The sequence below is a fragment of the Nylanderia fulva genome, unplaced genomic scaffold (genome assembly GCF_048542155.1).
Source record: "Nylanderia fulva isolate GAGA-0341 unplaced genomic scaffold, ASM4854215v1 Scaffold23, whole genome shotgun sequence".
Taxonomy (NCBI): domain Eukaryota; kingdom Metazoa; phylum Arthropoda; class Insecta; order Hymenoptera; family Formicidae; genus Nylanderia; species Nylanderia fulva.
The window spans coordinates 511461-531768 of NW_028190293.1; the positions used below are offsets into that span (position 1 = coordinate 511461).

The 20308-nt window shown below is 32.6% G+C and overlaps 2 protein-coding genes and 1 long non-coding RNA gene across 6 annotated transcripts; 1 reads left to right on the top strand and 2 right to left on the bottom strand.

Annotated features, from left to right (window-relative positions):
• Nucleotides 1-730: 730 nt before the first annotated feature.
• Nucleotides 731-5813, top strand: LOC146723114 (uncharacterized). Its single transcript, XR_014924738.1, has 2 exons — nucleotides 731-1433; nucleotides 4876-5813. It is a non-coding gene; the product is annotated as an uncharacterized LOC146723114 (long non-coding RNA).
• On the bottom strand, nucleotides 5420-9647 carry bigmax (helix-loop-helix-leucine zipper transcription factor bigmax). 2 transcript variants are annotated; one of them, XM_029301501.2, is made up of 7 exons: nucleotides 9615-9647; nucleotides 9461-9493; nucleotides 8468-8878; nucleotides 7354-7503; nucleotides 6876-7255; nucleotides 6679-6792; nucleotides 5420-6586 (listed from the first exon to the last, which is right to left on the bottom strand). In XM_029301501.2, the coding sequence occupies exons 3-7, from the start codon at nucleotides 8502-8504 to the stop codon at nucleotides 6530-6532; spliced, it is 738 nt and encodes a 245-aa protein (XP_029157334.1). In that variant the 5' UTR covers nucleotides 8505-8878; nucleotides 9461-9493; nucleotides 9615-9647; the 3' UTR covers nucleotides 5420-6529. The 2 variants fall into 2 exon arrangements, with proteins under 2 accessions (XP_029157334.1, XP_029157339.1); XM_029301506.2 differs by lacking the exons at nucleotides 8468-8878; nucleotides 9461-9493; nucleotides 9615-9647 and adding an exon at nucleotides 7662-8042.
• An 878-nt stretch (nucleotides 9648-10525) lies between these two features.
• Nucleotides 10526-19714, bottom strand: dmpd (F-box protein dampened). 3 transcript variants are annotated; one of them, XM_029306084.2, is made up of 6 exons: nucleotides 19368-19714; nucleotides 16813-17090; nucleotides 16478-16726; nucleotides 15636-15831; nucleotides 15202-15566; nucleotides 10526-14961 (listed from the first exon to the last, which is right to left on the bottom strand). In XM_029306084.2, exons 2-6 carry the CDS (start codon nucleotides 17050-17052, stop codon nucleotides 14575-14577), a joined length of 1437 nt encoding a protein of 478 aa, XP_029161917.1. In that variant the 5' UTR covers nucleotides 17053-17090; nucleotides 19368-19714; the 3' UTR covers nucleotides 10526-14574. The 3 variants fall into 3 exon arrangements, with proteins under 3 accessions (XP_029161917.1, XP_029161933.1, XP_029161926.1); XM_029306100.2 differs by lacking the exon at nucleotides 19368-19714 and adding an exon at nucleotides 18919-19314; XM_029306093.2 differs by lacking the exon at nucleotides 19368-19714 and adding an exon at nucleotides 18805-18908.
• Between the last annotated feature and the right edge of the window lie 594 nt (nucleotides 19715-20308).

Consider the following 20308-nt stretch of genomic DNA (forward strand, 5'->3'; position numbering starts at 1 on the left):
TGCTTATAAAATTAAAATTTAACCAAGTTAAAAGTTGCATGAACAAAAAATTAACTTAAAGTTAAAGTTAAGTTGAGATTAAATTAACTGAATTAAGTCAAAAGTTAATTTTTAAAAATCTTTATATTAAATTAGAATTTTGTTTGTTAATTCTTTTAAAATTTATAATAACAAACAACAAAGAAATTTTGATTTTTATATAGAAATATATTTTTTTTTGGTAATTATAATTGATGACACAAATAAAAACATAAAAATTAATAATACTTTATTTTAAAAATAATACGTTTATAACTTATAAAAAAACAATAATATGGTATTCAGAGATAAAAGAAATTTAACTTGGGAAAAAAGTTAATAAGTTTAAGGTCAAAAATAACTAATTGAAGTTAAAAATTAATACATTTTAAATTAACTAAACTAACTTAAAAGTTATTTACTTTTAACTTTCTTTTAATTTTTAACTAATTAACTAGTTATTACCCAACCCTGATTATAAAAGCTGTTCCTAGCTAAATTGCGCGATTATAATCGATTTACATTCAAGATATTGTAAAGATGGAAAAATGTTTCTTACGTTGAAAATAAAAATTTCTTTGTTAGATTTTTATATCATGTAGGATATGTTATATAGAATGACAAGAGAAACGTGAGTGGGAGAAGAGCAGCAAGAGAGCTCTCTGGAGGATGCGCATCACGATGGACCGTTCACTGACAGTTTGCACGCGACTCTCGCACTGTAAACAGCGGTGTAATGGAAGTTTTCCCCTACGTTTATTTAAAAAAAAATATCAATTTACCTTCGTCACGTCTCTCGACTCATCGGTAATTTGTCAATGACAGAACTCCAATAACGGAATGATCTGTCAATAACAAGACTCCAATAAACGGAAGGATCTGTCAAACTTAATTAAAAAAAGATTTTTCAATTGTTTTTTTTCAATATCAAACATTGTTTTGTAATTCATATATTTTGCCACGGATGTGAAAAAAAGAGAACTGACAATAAGTTTTGAAGAGAAGATGATTGGTTTAGTCGGCTACTGTGATTGTGCAATAAAAACATAAAGTGATCATCGAAACGAGATTTCGAAAATGATTACCGGAGTTCAATTCTATTTTTATTCTGATCACATAGTGGCATCATGAATCCCACGAATCGTATCTGGACGCGAATTATTATTCAACACCGAATCAATTTCTATAAAAGTAAATCGCTGTATCCGCGGGATGAGATCAGTATGACGATGAGACGCTTTGAAATATCGAAGGGCGAAGGAGGACGCTAGCATTCAATTTGCTGCGGGGTGAACGAGAGCGAGACGAGAAGCTCAATGATGCGCATAAAATCGGATATTCTGTGTCCACAAACCGTGTTAAAAAGGGGATGAAGAAGAATCGCGCGCGCAGAAACCCTCCGATATCATAATAATGTAGGTGAGATAAAATCATGGAGAAATTCTCCCTCTTATGTATATATATATATATATATATATATATATATATATATTTTTCCTAGTACTCGATCAATCTTCGTAAGATATAACTCGGATTAAATGTGCAGGAGTGACTGTATAAGTATCTATAGCCCCATGAAAACAACGTTGGAGATAAAAAAAAATATCTAAAAATGTCTAGTTGATTTGCATATGTAACATTGATTATATGTGACATTTGTATTTTAAAAATATCAAAAATAAAATATTTATCTCAAATGTATTATAATGCGATATATTTCAAGCATCAACATTTAGAGGAAATTGATATCAGAGGAGAGTAACAAATTAAATATTTTTAATTTAAAGAGGTAACTCAAGTCTGAAAACATCGGGAAAAGACAGAAACGTATAACATTAAACATATTATAAAACTTTCAAGGATAAGATTACAAAAGGGATTTATATATTCAAGAGATATCGTTGTGCCACATCTCTCTATATACAAATTTTTTTTATATTTTATGTGCAATATAAATTACTTTTTTACTCATCCTTTTTCATGCGTCGTAACCTACATAAATTTACATATTCATATATTATTTTATTCAAAACGTATATTATTGTAGACATTTCTCGTGAAATATACAAAAAATCGTGTAAATGTAGGATATGTTTAATGCACATTTTATATCGTTTGGTATTGTTTTTGAGTAAAATAAAATATCATAGTGCTTCTATAAAACACGTATGAGAATGAGATTCTGAATCTCATGAATAAAAAAAGGGAAAGAAAGAGAGTACCATTTAACGATGTTTTTATTACCTTTTAAAGGGATGAAAAGAATCTGCGAGAGAAGATTCATAGGAAGAAAACGACGAGCCGGAAATAAGCCGGAGTTCTCGCAAACGTAAAATGTCTCTTGCATAAAGAATTTTGCCTATCATGACGTAATAAAGATGTTGATTCTCTTTGCGATTTCCGTAAAAAAATTACATATTAAAAATGTAAGAGAATGTAAGGAAAGTTTTACAGCATTCGATTTAGCGTCATTTTCTTTAAGTAGAAAGATTATAATTACGAAAATTTTGTTTAAAAAAGGATCTTATATTATACATTTTCGGACAAAAAACCATATGTATATATAGATATAATAACAAAAATTATATAAATTATATAATATCAAAAGAATTTCGAATTGCAAAATATTTTCTAAAAGCTTCCAATTATAACATTATTATAGAATGATTAAACGAACGATTTTCTTTTTCATCAATTGTGCGCCCCTTTTGTGAAAAATCACGCTCCATTTGTCGTTATTGTTATCGAATTAGAAGAGGGCATGTTTATTGCGACGCAGATATATGTCATTTCCCATCCTCCGGTTCTGTGACCCATCGTTAATTTTACACAAATGATCACAAATAATGATACGAAATACGCGTCAACGAATTAATCAGATAAATCAAATAAAGCGAAAAAAAGCGTATATCATTGCGAAAAACGGTCGTTTCGCTATTTGAGAGAAATGGTATACAGAGAACGCAAACTGATCAATCATTGCGCGAAATCCGTCCTTTGTGCGAGATGCAATTATTCTTATATATATTTTTCAATATCGACGTGATATTCTCGAGTAATAAGAATAAAAGTGAACGTAAAATAAACCGAATGTACATTCACAGAAATTATCAAAGGATACATTTTTCACGCAACGTATAATAATTTCATATTAAAAACAATTTCCAGGGGAAAAAATATATATATATCAATATGTCTTCGCCTTATCGTTTCGCCTCACAGTTAAAAATTGTGTTTTTAACAGATATCTCACATGTCTCTTACGGTCCAGAAAATTTCGTGTTAATTTAACATGATATATGGACATGTGAGTCCGGGAGACACGAATACTGTGTTAATATTTTAACACAGAATAAATGCAAAATTTCAAGTAATTTAAAATAAATTTTGTGTAAAATTAAGAATTTTAATATAAAAATTAACTGAAAATATATTCTTTTTAGATTTAATCATCCCCACTTATATTATAAAATAAAAAATTAACATTTTTTCTGTAATTATATATATATAAATCTTGTCATTAATAAACCAACATATTTCAGTATCTTAAACTAACACATTCATGTGTTAAATATTTAACACAAAAATTTTAATAAGAAAACATAACGTTTTTAATAAGAAAACACAGATTTCCCTACTGTGTTCAATTTCGAAAGTCTTTGCGCTTCATTAAAAACAGAGTCTGCTCTATAGCAATTTGTAAATTTCGCGCATAGTTCGCATTTTTATTCAGCAGCGTCTTTTTCACTCGCATAAGGTTTTTTTGACCCGAGAATACCATCGCGCACATCCACCGACTCATCATCGTAAAATTCTTCGAGAGCTAAGACCGATGATGCCGCTTTCGGCAAGCATCTAGTATTCATATAAAGAAATATGATCTCCCTCATATCGTGGCATTTATCCTGCTAGTCTCTCATCCCACGACATTCAAGACTTCCGCATTTTTTTTCGCTTATAACGAGAACTTTTATAGATAGATTCCTTTTTTTAGGACATTTTCTCTTGTACGTCTTTTTCCTCACGCGCGGAAAGATCTGGCTTTTTATCGATTTTACTTCAATCGGAAGAGACGTGATGAAGAGAGAATACCTTCGGAAAAATCATAAAAAGAGAATTCGCGAGAGATAATATATGCAAATAATCGCTCGATCGAGTGAGAATATCTCGCGAGATATTCTACGTAAAAAAAAATTTCAAACATGTCAAACGATATACGTATATTAAAACCGAATTAGTTGTCATTTTAGAGAACAAAATTGGCAAATATAAAGAGAATGTTGGAAAACACAATAAAGCAAAAATACAAGCGAAATGAATTAAGTTCCATATGATTAATTTTACACCATCATTTTTACACAATATATTTGACATTCCGGAAAACGTATAGCGTCGCATTTTCATAATTAATTCACGTTCTGCGAAAACGAGATAGAATTTTCTGAATTCCAAGAATTACACGAGATATAATTAAAAAAAAATTAATTACGAGCGCTATTCGTTCAAGATGTTATCATCACCGACTAAGCGATGAATCCAAATAAGAAAATGTATCAATAAAAAAATTAATTATATGGTAGCAAATAAAAGCTAAGTAGCTCTTTCATCTCTTATTTTGACGACAAATTTCCGAATAATTATATAAATAGATTTATTATATTAATCTAATTAGCCAGATTCAATTTTCTCTATGTACTTTTAATTATAAATGTAATTATAATTATAATTATAAATATAGACCGACGAAATTCAATAAATCCTTTCTATTGCGTTTATGTACAACTATAAATACAAATCAGTCAAATTTACTAAAATAAAAAAATGTTTAATAATTTGTCAAATGAATTTCTGTTACAGCATTTAACAGTATTAAATCCGCGCTTGAAGTACAAAATGGACGACACAATTTCTATCTTTCTGGTCGTCATTCTCGCGATCAGCGGTTTAACGATGATGTCGGCGCTGCTCGCCTGTTACGCTTGCATCTTTCGCGATTTGTGCTGTCGGTCGAGAGGCAGATCTAAAAGGCGACGTCAACAAAGTCCCCAGCAAGAGGGCGATAATCCCAATACATGCCGATTAAACACGATTCCGTTAAACGATATCACACAGGGGGAAAGTATGCCCACGGAATCAGAGAAGATTTAAACGAAAGATTTAAGAACACTTTCTTTGCAGCAATAATTACAATTGTAAAAGCAATGCAAAGAATTTCAAACCATGAATAAGGATGAGATAACTGATGATATTAAAAATAATATAGATGTATATGTATAAATATTTCCAATAACCCTTCCATACTTTTAAAAGAAATATTAATTAAAATCTATATATACATATATGCATATATTGGAGTTAGGGAATAATGTTAAATATAACTTGAAACTCAGCTGCGCATACGTTCATTTCATTGTAAATATATTATATAAATCTGTTATATATACATAATCAGATATACATACATACATACGTACACACATATATACACCATATGCCATTTATGTATCGCAAAGTGTACGCAATAAAAGATCTAATAAAAATGTTCAATAATATGGTCATTGATAACAATCTTGTATCATATCTGTATATTTACATCCACTAATTATATATAAAATAAATTCTTATTTGTATTTTTCTTACGCATATTATATGTGTAAAACATATGCAAGGTGTGCGCATCTCTTCTATGGTAACTTTATGTGTGGAATTGGTCTAAAGATCTCATTATACAATATTATAAACTATAAAACTTTGATTTGTACAAGCTCTACAAGAGATACCTGTTAGTGCATTTATTTCGCACAAAACTTAAAAAAAATAGAGATATTTAAAAAAAAATAAAAGATATTAAACAAAGTAATTTATATAAATACTAATGTTTCAAAATTTTATCTCTGATATTTATAAATTGTTAATCACCTTATATATATATATATATATATATATATATATATAAAAACCAATAATAGTTTAACATAAAATAAATTTTGTAACACAAACAATTCTGTATGTATATGTATAAGCGCGCATGTACGCGCATATCCGCGTACGTATTCATAAATGTCGAAAATATTGGAAAAATTAATAATTGGTTCTATTATGCAACAAATCTGCTCACTGAAAAATGCAAAGTGCATTTAGAGATCGCACAGTTTTGAAAACTTTGTTAACAATGTATAGAACATACATTTAAGTATCTAGATTTATATATATCATCTAGATATATAAACTAAATAGTAAAAAAAAAAACATTACATTGATACAGAGATTGCAACGAGAAAATCACCAATATTTGTCATTTTAGTACAATAATTCGAATATTTCAATCTCGCTTTTATGTCAAATTATCAAGCCTCCAGTATCAATAATCAAATAGAAAAAAAACATGTATATTTTCTGTTTCATAATCTTAAAATAATTTTTAAATGTTAATGTATATATTTTCAATAGCTATACGAAGCTATTGAATTCTATTGTATGCAATATGCATCTTTCTTAAAGATACATTTGACTAGTTAATTTGATTGTTAAGTTGCTGCAGTACAGAAAGTACCACTTCACGCAGCGTCTAAGGAAATAATAACTCATTAATCAACATTTTTACATCTCAAAGAAATATATCAAATGCAAAATAGTTATGAGAAATATAATTGTTTTTACCTGAGGTTTACAATGCTCCTCCAACCAACTGAACACACATCCTGATAATTCTGCAAAGTTTGCTACAGAAACGTTATTAAACGTTTGGAAAAGGCGATCCATTATTGCCTGAAACTGCAACAAACAATACACATTATGTATAGGGCAGGCGATTAATAATTGCAATTTAAAGTAAAACAAAAGTATAATAATATTACCACTTGAAACTTCATTTCGTCCGAAACTCGCATTTCTGCATGTCCTGGTTGTGTCTGATGCGCTTTGACGATCTGTTCATAATTAGTTTGCATAATGCGTAACGCAACAACCTCTTTCCTCAACCCATTACGTTCTTCCTCCTGCTTCTTTTTTTGTTGCAGCAAAAACTGTATGTAATCGATGGATTTTTGAAGCACCGTAGCCTTGGAGATCTTATAACCTGATGAATCTGTATGCTGACAAGTGGGAACCAAATCTTGAAGGGAGTCATAGCCCTTCTTGATAGCATCTCTTCTCTTCTGCTCAGCTTGAGTATGGGCTTCCCTTCTGCGCTCTTTGTAGCTTATAGTAGAACTTTTATTATCACTGTCCTCATCCTCTGAAAATTATATTTTCTTATCAATTTTCTATTGGCCAATCTGTTATTAAACATTTTTAATCAATATGGAAAAAACATCAGTATGGAAAATTGCTTACCTGTATTATGAGCTGATGAAGATGGCGTGTTCACTGAGCCTGTGCTACTACAACGAGAGAAAGTATATTTCTCCGTAGGACTAGATGGCTCCAATTTCATGTCACTATCTGATCCTATATTACCACTACTAGTGCGCATAGTCAAACCAGCTGTTTTCAAAAAAGAAGTGCAATATATACTTTTAATTTTAAATGATATATTTCAATTTGATTTTAATAAAATGTATTCTTCTTTTGTACAAGTACTTCTCGAAAAATAAAAGATTGACAAAGTTACAGAATTTGAAGATGTTAGAAACAGCATTTACACAATTATCTAATTAATCGAATAAATCCAAATCTAGATGGAAAAGCTTGCCAGAAAGTGATTTACATTACTGAATTTTAGACATTTATCTGTCTAAGCTAAGACTATATCAGCAGTGTCTTATCAGCACTTTATGATTGCAACTGTATTTGCAGATAATGATATGCTGTGGTCACAAAATCAAATCTCTTCGATAAGAATATGCGCACTTGGAAATTAAGTTTTTGTTTTCTATTTGCTGCATTTTACGTTCTCTAAATTTCTTTCTTTTTTCTTTCTCTTCAAATCTTCTGCATATTTGTCTCATTTTATAGATGTTTTTTATTTTCTCTATACTAATCTAAAAATTTTCTTTTTTGCTATTTTTTTCTTAAAATATCCATTTATCTATTTCATTGAATACACAGAAAATAACAATTTAGCAATAACGAAAAACAGATTTCTATATGTCAAAGGGATAAATCTTATATATTACAATTACAATCGACATTCAAAACAATCACATGGTCATCTGCGCAGATTTTCAGACGCGCACAACAGACCTTGCTGGCATCCCCTCCACAAGGAAATAATAATTGCATTCGCAAAACACAACACTTTGCGAGAAGCGAACATTCCTCGAATATGAACAATACGATCAATAAGAATATATCTGGACACATTCAACGATCGTTCTTTCTAATTTTTCGCAGTCATTATTTCCAAGTGTAAAAAAAATGTACAAAGTTTGGTTAAAACAGACTCTTGAAAAATATGACATAAAAAATAGCATATATCTATTATGATCACTTTGTTTCATATACTTACAATTTTCGTATCCATCTTTATGCAATGAATCCGCCATTGTGCATCTGCCAGTAGATTATTTTACACCAAAAAGACGAGAAATCAAATCGCGCACAGTTTAAGTTTAAGAAACGATTGCGGCTATGATAAAGCAATCTCAGGTCGAAATATTCGAACATCGGATCAGATCGTGTATATATTAGGAAAAAAATGCCGAGGCAAATGTCGAATCACGCCGAATTTTCCGGCCAAACACAACACCGTAAACAATTCGGACGTATTTGTCACGTAATTATATACTTTTGCTTCGTCTTCGCCATCTTTTCTAACAGAGTATGTATTATGTATAATAGAACACCAATACCCTCTATTTTGTCTCTCTCGTTATTCTTGACTCCCCGCTATTCTGAATCAGCTGTGCAGCTTCGTACGCTGAACATGTGACAGAAAATGAGTGAAAGAACGCGATTATTTCCGTCTCGCGCATGCGTCTTTAAAACAGAATGAGAACCCATTCAATCTAATCGAGAGACCATTAACATTGCAAGTCAATTAATATGATTCCAGAATAGAGAAATTCGATTGAAAAAATACCAGTGACTAGACTTGTTTTATATCTTAAAGAAAGAAATATTCAGAATATTCAAATAAAATATTAAACGGAAATATTTTTGACGGCATAAAATCTATAAAATACACAAAAACAATACCAACAAATTTTTGTGTGTTTATTATTAATTGTGCATAATATGTTAATGCGTTTACGTCATATCCTATATATTATGAATAAATATTAAAATAATATTTTGCATAAAATATCTCCTCTCTCTAAACTTCTAAATAGAATAAATATCTTTTTGTATTCTTTTAAGAGAGCTTCGTAGGGGAGGGAAGGATGTTAATTAAAAAATTCCGTATTTCACGCAGAAAAATATACAACATATTATACAGCTTCGACAAAATCGGAGAAAATTTGCAAAATTACTACCCAAAAGTCAATTAAGAGAGACTCACCGACACGATGCACAGCAACTATAAGTTGTAATCCTGTAAAATATAAATAAATGGAAATTATATATAATGAAGTAATTGATAAAAAATTATTACAAAATGATAGTACAATAAAATTAATAATAGTAATATAATACAATTTATTATTAATACTCACACTCGCGTGCTCTCGCGAACCCGACCGGCGACAACGTGAATTTGACCGCGAATGACTCGAAAGTGTAGAGAGCAGCAGCAGCATTCTAGATTGTGTTCGGAAATAGATTTACCCTAGAGTCAAGCGTTTGATTGACCAATCAGGACAGAGATCCTCGATCTCTGATTGGTCGGTCGAATTCGAAACTTTGGTGAATAGAATTTTCGAACGCATTCATGTTACGTCACGAATGACGTTTTGCCGCGTAATTTAGCTTACAATTTTTTACGATAAATAGATATACTTGTATGATTTTATACACGCGATTTAAAAAAATGTTATAAACTAAAAATATTATAAGCAAATCTGAAATATGTTTGGCAACAGAGAAAGAGGAAAAGTAGCTTGATTACTATTAGTTTTATTTCTTATTTCCATTATGTGGTATTTCTTTTCTCTTAAAATTGAATGTTCAAAAGAAGTTATTTTTTCATATCACTTAATTTTTCTAATTTAAACTTAAAAAAAAAGAAGATAAAACATTAGAGAGACGTTGAAGACATAATTAATATTACATATTGATTTTATTTGATAATTAATATTATTATAGTATTATTATTACATAAATATAGTTAAATAGGCTCAAATGTGAGAGCAATAAAATATATAACAAAAAAATAAAAATATTACATAGCTTATCTTATTTAAAAGAAAGTTAAACACAGAAAAATTCTCTCATTTCGTAAACACACAAATGTACAATATGTATCAATACAAATTAAAGATATAAAAAAAATGTAAGAAAACGTTTGCTATATAAATTATATAAATTAATCGCAAGAAACACATTTTTTGACAATGACAGATGACAATTAAAATTTCTATAATTTATAATATCTTACATAAAAGACTAAAGAGATATTGGAAAACTGTTTTGTTTTTAAATTATGTTTATTATAAGGTGTATCTAATATATATATTTACAATCGCTTTAATACACGTAAAACCATTTAAGATAATATATCCGTAATTCTTCGGCGTTACAGCGCTTACTCCTGCCGTAACGCTGGCAAATTGTGTTCCTATCTTTCCTTTGTCTAATTTCCTTTCGTTTTGTCTCCGTGAAGTGTACACGATTTTCCTCTCTGGTATTTCTGGGTATTTGTCTATTGTGTACCTGAGGCAAGGACCGTTGCTTGCATTATTACGCTTGCAGATAGCAGGCTTTCGGGGTGGAATAGTTATATTTTTGGGAGGAAAAAAAACACATGTATATCCTCCTCTCACCTTATATAAAAAGAAAAGAGCTTCTCTCCCTTTCTCTCTCCTCCACCGCGCGCGGACAGCACTCTACCGTCTAAGAAATTATTCTACTCCTAATCGCACATATTCACTGTTATACTCGATCGTAAGTCTAACTTAGATCCATATATGCGTAGTACACAGTTCTACATTTGTATCGTTCGGGGACGGATTATGTCGGAAAGCCGAGAAGAGCGTAAACTATTTAAGACGACGTTGTTGCAACGAGACAACATCGTTGCAGATGTGATGTGTAGCGAGTGTATACGTGAGGTATGTTTATATATATATGTATTATTGGCTGAGATGCATCAACAATCGACTAACTCTGTGTGCGATTTTTCCTTCCTATCTATATTATACAATAATTTTTTACATTATTGTTTTCAAAAAAATAAGAAAATTGCCTATACACATATCATATATAAATTTATATATAAATATAAATATATAATTATGATTATATGTAAGCAATTTTTCTAACTTCATTAAATTTCGATTCGAACATAATGAATATTATAATGAAAACAATGTGAAAATTATTCTAATTATTTTTTAATTATTCTTATTTTTCTAGTATATACGAAGAAAAATTATATAAGAAATAGTTAATATATTTTATATATAATAATTGCATATATTTATATTTTGGATGATATATGAACTTTTCATCCCTGGGCTCTTCTTTTTTAGATAGAATATCCCATATAGCTTAATAAGAATATTATTTCTAATAAAAAGAAAAATCCGTTGATCAATTACTAAAGAATACAAAATCTTTGATACCAATTGACCAGAGTTAACGCTGACTTGATGCAATTCAGCCGATGATATTGATTCTGAATTTATATATGTGCTTGTTTTTAGGGGCCCGAATAATGTAACAGTTGAGATGCTTCGTTTCTTTTTCTCAAGACTTTCATCCTCTCAGGATATCCGAGAAATATTTCGCGCGACATTTTACAGAGTGAACATACAAGCATTTCGAAATTTCCGACACGTGTGATTTGGCTATGCCCGCCCCCGTAATGCGCTATTCAACGTAACATTAATAAGTGAAGTTTACATGCTCGTTCGCAGCCAGAAACGCCTCACGTGTTTTCTTTTTTTCAGATCAAGGTCACTTTCCCGCGGTTATAAATCGATAAAGCATCACATCGTAAATTCTCGTAATTTGAATTTAGTTATTATATATATACACATATATATACATATATGTATATATATATCACACATTCATCTCACACATATGTGCGTGTACTCTCCTGTTATACTCGCACCCTAAGTTTTATCTCTGTTTTTTTTTTCTAATTTCTTTTGACATCAATAAAAAATTATATATATATATTTATATATTTTTTCATATATATTTTAATAATTATTTTATCGTTAATTAATTAATTTTTCAATTAATTAATTAATCATTATATCTTATTGTTCCATTAAACTAAAGTGTGTTCCATATGCACACCTCCCTCACTCTCTCTCTCTCTCTCTCTCTCTCTCTCTCTCTCTCTCTCTCTCTCTCTCTCTCTCTCTCTCTCTCTCTCTCTTTCTCTCTCTCTCTCTCTCGCTCTATTCGGCACACAAGTACCACTCAATATATATACATATATATATACATACGTTCACATATACATATAAATGTATATATATATATTTATAATAAAGTATCATTCACTTATTTATCCGCATTTTCAATTTTTTTTTCTTTTAATAAGTAGAATCATGAATAACTCACAATATCTAACTACGCTGCTTTGAGATTAATTGGGTAATCAGTGCAAATAAGACATTAATTGCTTCTATTGTACCAATAATCGCGCAAAGTAAACCATCAGACTACTGAAAAATCTAATTGCAAATATCCTCGATTCTTATAATTTACAAATTTGAATGCCTGTTACCTTAAAATCAAAATATACATTTATAAAGAGAAATCTGCGTCGAATTTGTTAATAACAAAACTACATTCTTTTTCATTTAATATACAAAAATGGCATGTTACCCAATTTTTTTTATCTAAATAGAATCATTTCTATAAATTATTATCTAGTTCTATTAATATTGCAATGCGCGCGTACACCATCTCTCGCATAATTCTCTTAATAAGACGGTGTAATTCGTAAAAATAAACTAACACCTTTCCAGGTATTCATCAACATTTTGCTCTTTTGTTACGATTTGAATTTGTGCCAGATATTTTCTCTGGTTATCTCGCGCCATAAGGCTAGGACAAAACTTTCATCATAAAACATTTTGATTTTATCCAGCTTTGAATTAATTCAAAACCTAAGTGAACACAAATTATAAACGTGGACAATAAAACATTTAATGATATCTAATCCTGCAATTGTAAACAAAATTTTCTAAATTGAGCACGCTCAATTGAAAAAAATAAATTGATATGATTATTCATGCATTATATGCAATGTTTATACGAATTAATCTTGAAAATAATCAGTTTTTTTAAATGATTTTTAATCAATATCATGAAATAAAATTTAATTAGCTAAACATTTAATTTTAATTTTTACATATAAGTTATCATTAAATATATATTGTAAAGAATAATTCAAATGCTGAAACGAAATTTTCCACTTTCTAAACAAGTTATGTACTTTGTATCAATTCATTTTATGTAAAAGCGAACTTTCATAAAATTTATATATACATAAAAGTTTATATATATAAACTTTTTTGTTCTTATATTGTCCTAATTTGATCAAAAGATGAAGACGCGATATTCAATTTACATTCTAGCCATGAAAATTAGAGACAAGAACATTAATTCACACGATAAAAAAATAAGTCAAAGAATATTGTTACTAGTTGCTATCTATTATTCACAAATGCATCTGCATTATATTATACAATTGCAAAGTTATATAATTTTCTATGAAATACTGCAATCACAAACTTCATAATTTATATTCTCAACACAAACAACAATCTATAATCATATCATATGAATTAATCATCAAATTATGAGGCGATATTACTCGGATCTGCGATACCAAACAGTGACATTTATCGAACAACGAAATAAACTCTTTTCTTACGAGTTGAACTATGCTCCTGTCCTTAATGTTCATAGTTTTATCAAAGGTGTACCAAAAAACATGAAAGTCACTGCGCATTTTTGATCGAAGAGCAAAATGGAAGGCGAGTCTTTTCGTCGCGACGATAATAGTTATTGTATTCTATCACGTGATACCGCTGTTAAATGCATGGCAAAGATAAAACGCGATTTTAACTTTCTATTATCCTTGAGTGTACCGTAGCAATAACGGTAATAATTGCAAAATAATTACAAAGAATTTTAACAGAAATTCGGAAAAGTATAGTTAAGACGTTGCTTTATGAGCAAAGCAAATGATCGGCTAGGCTTCTTTAGAATATTTATAAAATGCACGCCATGCATCGGCGGCAACATCTCTGTCCATGAGAAAAAATCTGATAATCATTATTAATGCGATTTTCTTTCTTTTTTTTTTAAACGAGGTTCGTTGCGCAATATGCAGGACGTTCGGTGAGGAAATTTTGTACTCTTCTAAGATCATCGGCTTGCTGGCATAAAGAAACGCGCGTAAACTATCATAGAAAGTTCCCCATCTCTCCGGAAATCCATTAGAGATTAGTTGAACAGATATTTGTACCATGATCAGTGTTATCGATTTTATATCTTTGAGCGCTTAGCCTGACGAGACTTGGCAGTGCGACGTGATTTTTTCGTGGGATCGCTCAATGTTTCCTCTGTGGTGGATCTCCGTTTGAAGGATATCGAAGGCACGGGAGCCTTTGGGGGTGCCATCTCCTCCGTCAGCGTCAACGGAGGAGATTGCGTAACTACGGATTGCTGTACCACTTCGGTGGGACTGTGGGCATCCGCGATGGGAATGAAATCATGCCCTTCACCAAATGCATCTGGCAGCACTCCCTGATTGGCTAAAGCTTGTAAATCCTCCGTAGGAACTGGCATTGACTGGCCGCAACCTACACACACTGGTATTGCTGGAGACTTGGATCGCCAATACTGCAGCTCGGTTTTGCATTTGTTCAATTCCTAGATAAAAAAAATTCAGCTATACTCATAAGTTACAAATACACAGATATATTTTATTTATTTATTTTTCATATTTTGCACCAAATGAGAAGTTCAGAGAAAATGGACCAAAACATGAGATTAGTAACATGTTTTCACAAATAATATATGATTCATTTTAAATATCAAGTTGTAAAATGAATTTTTATAAATAATGACAGATATTTGTCCCGAACTCCTCGAATGTACCTGGGTAAATACCTGTAGGAGCGTGCTGAATTTTCGCGACGTCTCCTCATTCTTCTTGTCATTATCGTCCAGACGAGTAGCATATTCCACAATCTGTTTTTGTTGTTCTGCAATTTTCGCTTTGCAACTCTTTAAATCCCTGCGCATCAGTGTCAGCTGGCTATTGTATCTTCTCATGCCTTGTTTAATCTTGCGAATTCGTTTCCGCAGAACCATATTCGATTGTGGTGGCGACACACTGGATTCCAAAAGAGCAGCATCGTCCGAGCAATGCGACGAAGAACCTTCTTCTTCGCCGGTACTGCCCGTTTTTCCGTTTCCAACGGTTAAAGGTGTGGAATCCAGGCACATAAATGGTTTACTCACATTACTAGTAGCTGCAACAACATTGTTCTCCATTGTTTACACTATACAACCAAAAGTATTAAATTTTTAATTTTACTTACAAGAGAACGTCCCTGCAAGATCCAGGAAGTCAGCACCGAAATAAGGTATTTCCGGTAATGTTGGTTCAATGTGTTCCTTGAAATATTCCATAGCCATGGTGCTCAAATCAAACAATTCATCTGTAACCTTATAAGGTCTTTGCAATTTCGGAGTAACTTTTATGTAATAAAGAATACGATAAACCTCGTCCAGAATCTGCAAAACAGTCAAGAGAATTTGTATTCTGGTTTCTTTTGACAGTTCAAATTAACAAATTTTTAAGTTATTCCAAAGTTATTGCTCCCAAGTATATTTTACTTTATATTATGTTCTGACACATTAGTAATTATTTGATTTATTATATCATGATACCAACTTTTATAGCTTTTTGTTTAAAAACATTATTAGCAGTATATTTATTTAGTTTTTTCCAAAGTTTTCAATTCCCATCATTTTTGTGAAACACTTAGAAAATTTTAAAATAGAAAACTGACTGAAAGATAGAAGATATGCATATTCATAACTTTGATCATATTGAATAAATATATAAAATTAATTTCTTTGCATCATTAAACTGTTATAGTAATTGATCAGATACTGAATCAATCTAAATGCTATATAGATTAATAGAATCTAAAATAATTTAGTAAAATTATGAAGACAGGCACACAATGATTTTACTTACTTTTTCACTTTAAATTGATTATACATATACTACAAGAAAAAAATAAAATGGGAAAATATAAGGAAATATATAAAGGAAGATACACAAAAAAAAAAAAGGATATGTAGACTCGATCTTGCTGTATTCAAATCTAACGATACGAATAATCTTTACTTTCCGAACGACCCTCGTACTTACTTCACCAGGAAAAAAGCAACAATGCTTCCGTTCAATGTGTTTGCCAAAACTCATTTGCAGTAAGGTAAGCCGCATATGCAGAGTTTCTATGATATCAGACTCGCAAGCTAAAGGATGATTTCGACGTGCGGATTCGCGTCTGGGCATTTGCGCCTTGATAGCCTGAAAACGGCTCAACATCTGAGCTTGCAGCTTTTGAAATGTAGAGTTGAGGATTGATCCACAAATACGGTCCAATTGATGGCAAACCTGATGCAAACAAAAAATGTGTGTTATAGCAAAACTGATTATGGGAAATAAAGTTACATCTTTATATTTGTACTTCTAATACTTACTAGACGCATATGAGCTACCATATTGAACCCCAAGTAGCTGAAAATCTTTTCAAGAACTTCAACAGGTAAATCCAAAAGATTCAAATTGCATGATACCACTGTTAGAGCAGTGGATCCACTGTTAGACGGAGCAGTTGTTACTGAATGGTGCTTTTTCAATGAATTCACTTCTCCGACCTCACTAACTGATGCACTGCTACTGCTGTTTCCCATGTTGCTTGATTGACGAGTCGACACCATTTTCTTGTTTTTCAATGTACAGTTCTAATCACAAAAATCTGAAATAAATAATCTGACTAAAACAATTGTATCAGATAAATATTTAAATTGCACATAATTAAGTACAACCCATTTTTCTCTTTTCAAGTTGCATAATGTAATAAATACTTGATTCTTATACATTCATATTAAATGTAATCAAATTTTCATGTATTTTTAAAAATATATTTTAGAGACAAATTTTTGATAAATATAGAAAGCAAGATGTGGTATAAATATATATCTTAATAAACAAGATTAATATTAATACAATAAATTATATGATTGTTCTCTTGGAAAGTTAAATATTTACAATTATACAAATTTTATCTCTCTTTCATTAAAACACAAGCTAAATTTTTTATAAAAAGTACATTATAACAAAGCATAAAAACATAAAATATAGTTCCACCATTTGATGAAAAAACTTGAAAAAACTTGCAATTCCTGGCTATAATTTACCAAAAGTAAAAATTATATCGAAAAAGATCTTCATTTTAAATGCAATCTTTCTAAATTATTTTATTCTCCCCGCGCTCGCGATGAGTAAAAAAATTTCGTGAGCCGCTTCCTTCCTGCAGAGAAACCAGTTTAAATAGCAATTAACCAAGATCTGGCCAAGTCACTAAACTCGCCTCAGAACGAGAACCCGAAGACACGAATGTGCGAACACAAGTTGGAAAAAAAAGAATCGGGAACCTCAGAGACCCCTTCGTCCGAGACGAGACAACAATAGACAGATCGCGCGGAAAAAAAAAAAAAAAAAAAAAAAAAAAACTGATATCCGAAAATTACAGATTGTTGCCGAGAAGGCGACGATTCTCATCCTTTGTTACGAGACTTCGTTTCAATAATTCCTCGCGACCATTTTCGTTCGCGCTGCGAATTATTCACAACGATCGCATTCGACGAGAAGCTATCGCTGTACCTGGAGGCAAACCCGCTATATATTTTCGATCTCGTCTCGAAACCTTTTTTATCGAGTCATTCGCGAAGAGACGAAAGCAGGATGGGGAAAAAAACCGACTTCGAATTCTGACGCCTAGAAATTTCGCGAGCGGAAAAATTCGCTCTCTTCCTCTGAAAATTCAAAAAAAAAATTTAAAAAAACCCGGCACTTTACAAAGAATGCTCCGGACTGATTCACTCGACGTTCGCTAACACTAGGCAGCTCGAATCGTTCCTCGAGTTTTGGATCACCTAGGCATCAGCGTTGCTCCGGCAAACTGTCAATTTTTTTATCGACGAGAGATCAGGATGACGGATATTGTTGGCTAAAAGAAATTAGTTCACCCCACAAGGGTGCTGATGATGATGATGATGATGATGATGATGATAATGATGTCTGTTAGCTACACGATTCATCCGCGATGAGGATGAACGAATCGCTAATTTCTGGTTAATATCCTGCTCGATCCTGGTTATTAATTCGGACAATTATTTGATATCGCGTGCATATATGTATGCACGTATATATCGATGCGAGGCGACATTAACGGTCACGAAAAGAGGTTTGCGCGGCGTCGCAAAGAGTCGGAAGAGGGGGAGTGATGTAGCATAAAGAGAGCGAGAGAGAGATAGAGGAACCGAGAATCGCGGCATAAAATGACGACGAACAAAAGGTTGCGGCCCAAGAGAATAAGGAAGGAATCGAGCTCGAGGAAATCGATTTCCCTGCGAGTGGGAAATCACGGCGAACAACGAGTCGTAATAAATCTTCACTTGGCCAGATACCTGGAGCAGATCCGCCTCCTCTCTCGATCCTTCCCGCGATATAAAAAAAAAAAAAATTAAAGGCGATCGCCTCCTTCTTCCTCGAGGAAGGCGAGAAACGTCGGGGAAACAAACCCGATATGCGCGCGAGGAAATCGATGCACCCGCGATCTTCTCTCTTTCCCCGCTACAACTGGTATAATCTGGTCGTCGAGAGCGAGGTCGGAGGGAGGGAAAGGGCGAAGAGAGGAGAGAGCGAGGGCTCGAAGGGAGACGACGTGCCCCGAGTTAGGCGAGCGTCGACGATCACTGTATCCGCGTTGGCGTTTTCAACGACATTTTGACGGAGAGAGAGAGAGAGAGAGAGACTTCTCTGCCTCTCCACGCTACCGCGTTCGTTCTCGCTTCGTTTCACTATCGACCCCCTCCTTCTCTCTTTCTCTTCCACGATACTCGCTATAGCTCCCTCCTTTTCCATCGCACGCATTCTTTCTCTCTCTCTTCTCCGTTAAAACGGCCGTGCAATTATGGCGCGGTCGGATACATAATCGAGGAAAAAGGGTTGATTTCACTCGCTCTTTTACCTGTTTGCTGCCTGTGACCGTCCTCGTAGCGATCGTTCAGAGTATATCCGCTGCGACCGACTCTCTCTCTCTCTCCTTCCCGACTATCGAAAATAAACGTTGTCACTGGCCGCGGCGCGGCGGCGAGCTGTTGCTGCCTTCGTTCGCGCGCACGCCAGAATTCTCGCAGAAACAGCGGTGACAGCTCCCGCGCGACCGGGCCGTTGCTACGCTCCGAAGCGGCGCACCGAGGAGCCAACGCCGACGCTGACGACAGCGAGCGATGGGAATGCGTACATATGTGTTACCCGCAGCGCGGAGAATGCGCCTCGCGACACGACACGACACACGCGAGGGCCGAGCGTTCGCTCGATGCGATACGCGATGCGTGCTTCAGCCGCTAGGGCGCATGCGCGGCGCCACCGACCGCGCGCGCGCGCTCTGATTGGTGATTCGACTCCTACCAATCGCGCTGTCAGTCGTCGCTCTGCCGCCCAGGGACGTGCGCGGGAGATCCCGCGAGGCGTGTTTTCATTGATTACGTTATTATTTATTTTAGAATTTATTGAATACATATTAAATTTTGAAAAAGAAATTGATAAATATATTTTTACAGAAAAACGTGATATGATCGTCAGTTAAATTTTTAAAAAATTAGGCAAGAATTGATGGACCAACATCGGCAAAGTTAAAATTCCTTTTATTAGAAAAGAAACGACGTTTCGATTGTCAATTAGGTCCTCTTCAGGCTGTTGAATTAAAATACATATTCAAATCTCCGATTAATCAGGTAACTGTTAGTTGTGACACAGCAGAAATGACAGTCTTAAAAGTAAAAAAGGAGAACCTAAAGTTCACTCTGACATGTAAATTTACACTGAACACAATTCAATTCTTGCTTAATTTTTTAAATATATTTTTGTTTATAAAGGAAAGGAAAATGGGAAAAATTGTAAGAAATT

Coding starts and splice junctions, on each gene's coding strand:
- bigmax (XM_029301501.2), bottom strand. CDS start 8,504: ATGGCGGATTCATTGCATAAAGATGGATACGAAAATT. Junction 6,793..6,875: donor ACGAAATGAAGTTTCAAGTG/GTAATATTATTA, acceptor TGTTTGTTGCAG/TTTCAGGCAATAATGGATCG. Junction 6,587..6,678: donor AGGAGCATTGTAAACCTCAG/GTAAAAACAATT, acceptor TTATTTCCTTAG/ACGCTGCGTGAAGTGGTACT.
- dmpd (XM_029306084.2), bottom strand. CDS start 17,052: ATGGTGTCGACTCGTCAATCAAGCAACATGGGAAACAGCAGTAGCAGT. Junction 15,832..16,477: donor GTTGCTTTTTTCCTGGTGAA/GTAAGTACGAGG, acceptor ACTGTTTTGCAG/ATTCTGGACGAGGTTTATCG. Junction 15,567..15,635: donor TCTTGCAGGGACGTTCTCTT/GTAAGTAAAATT, acceptor ATGTTGTTGCAG/CTACTAGTAATGTGAGTAAA.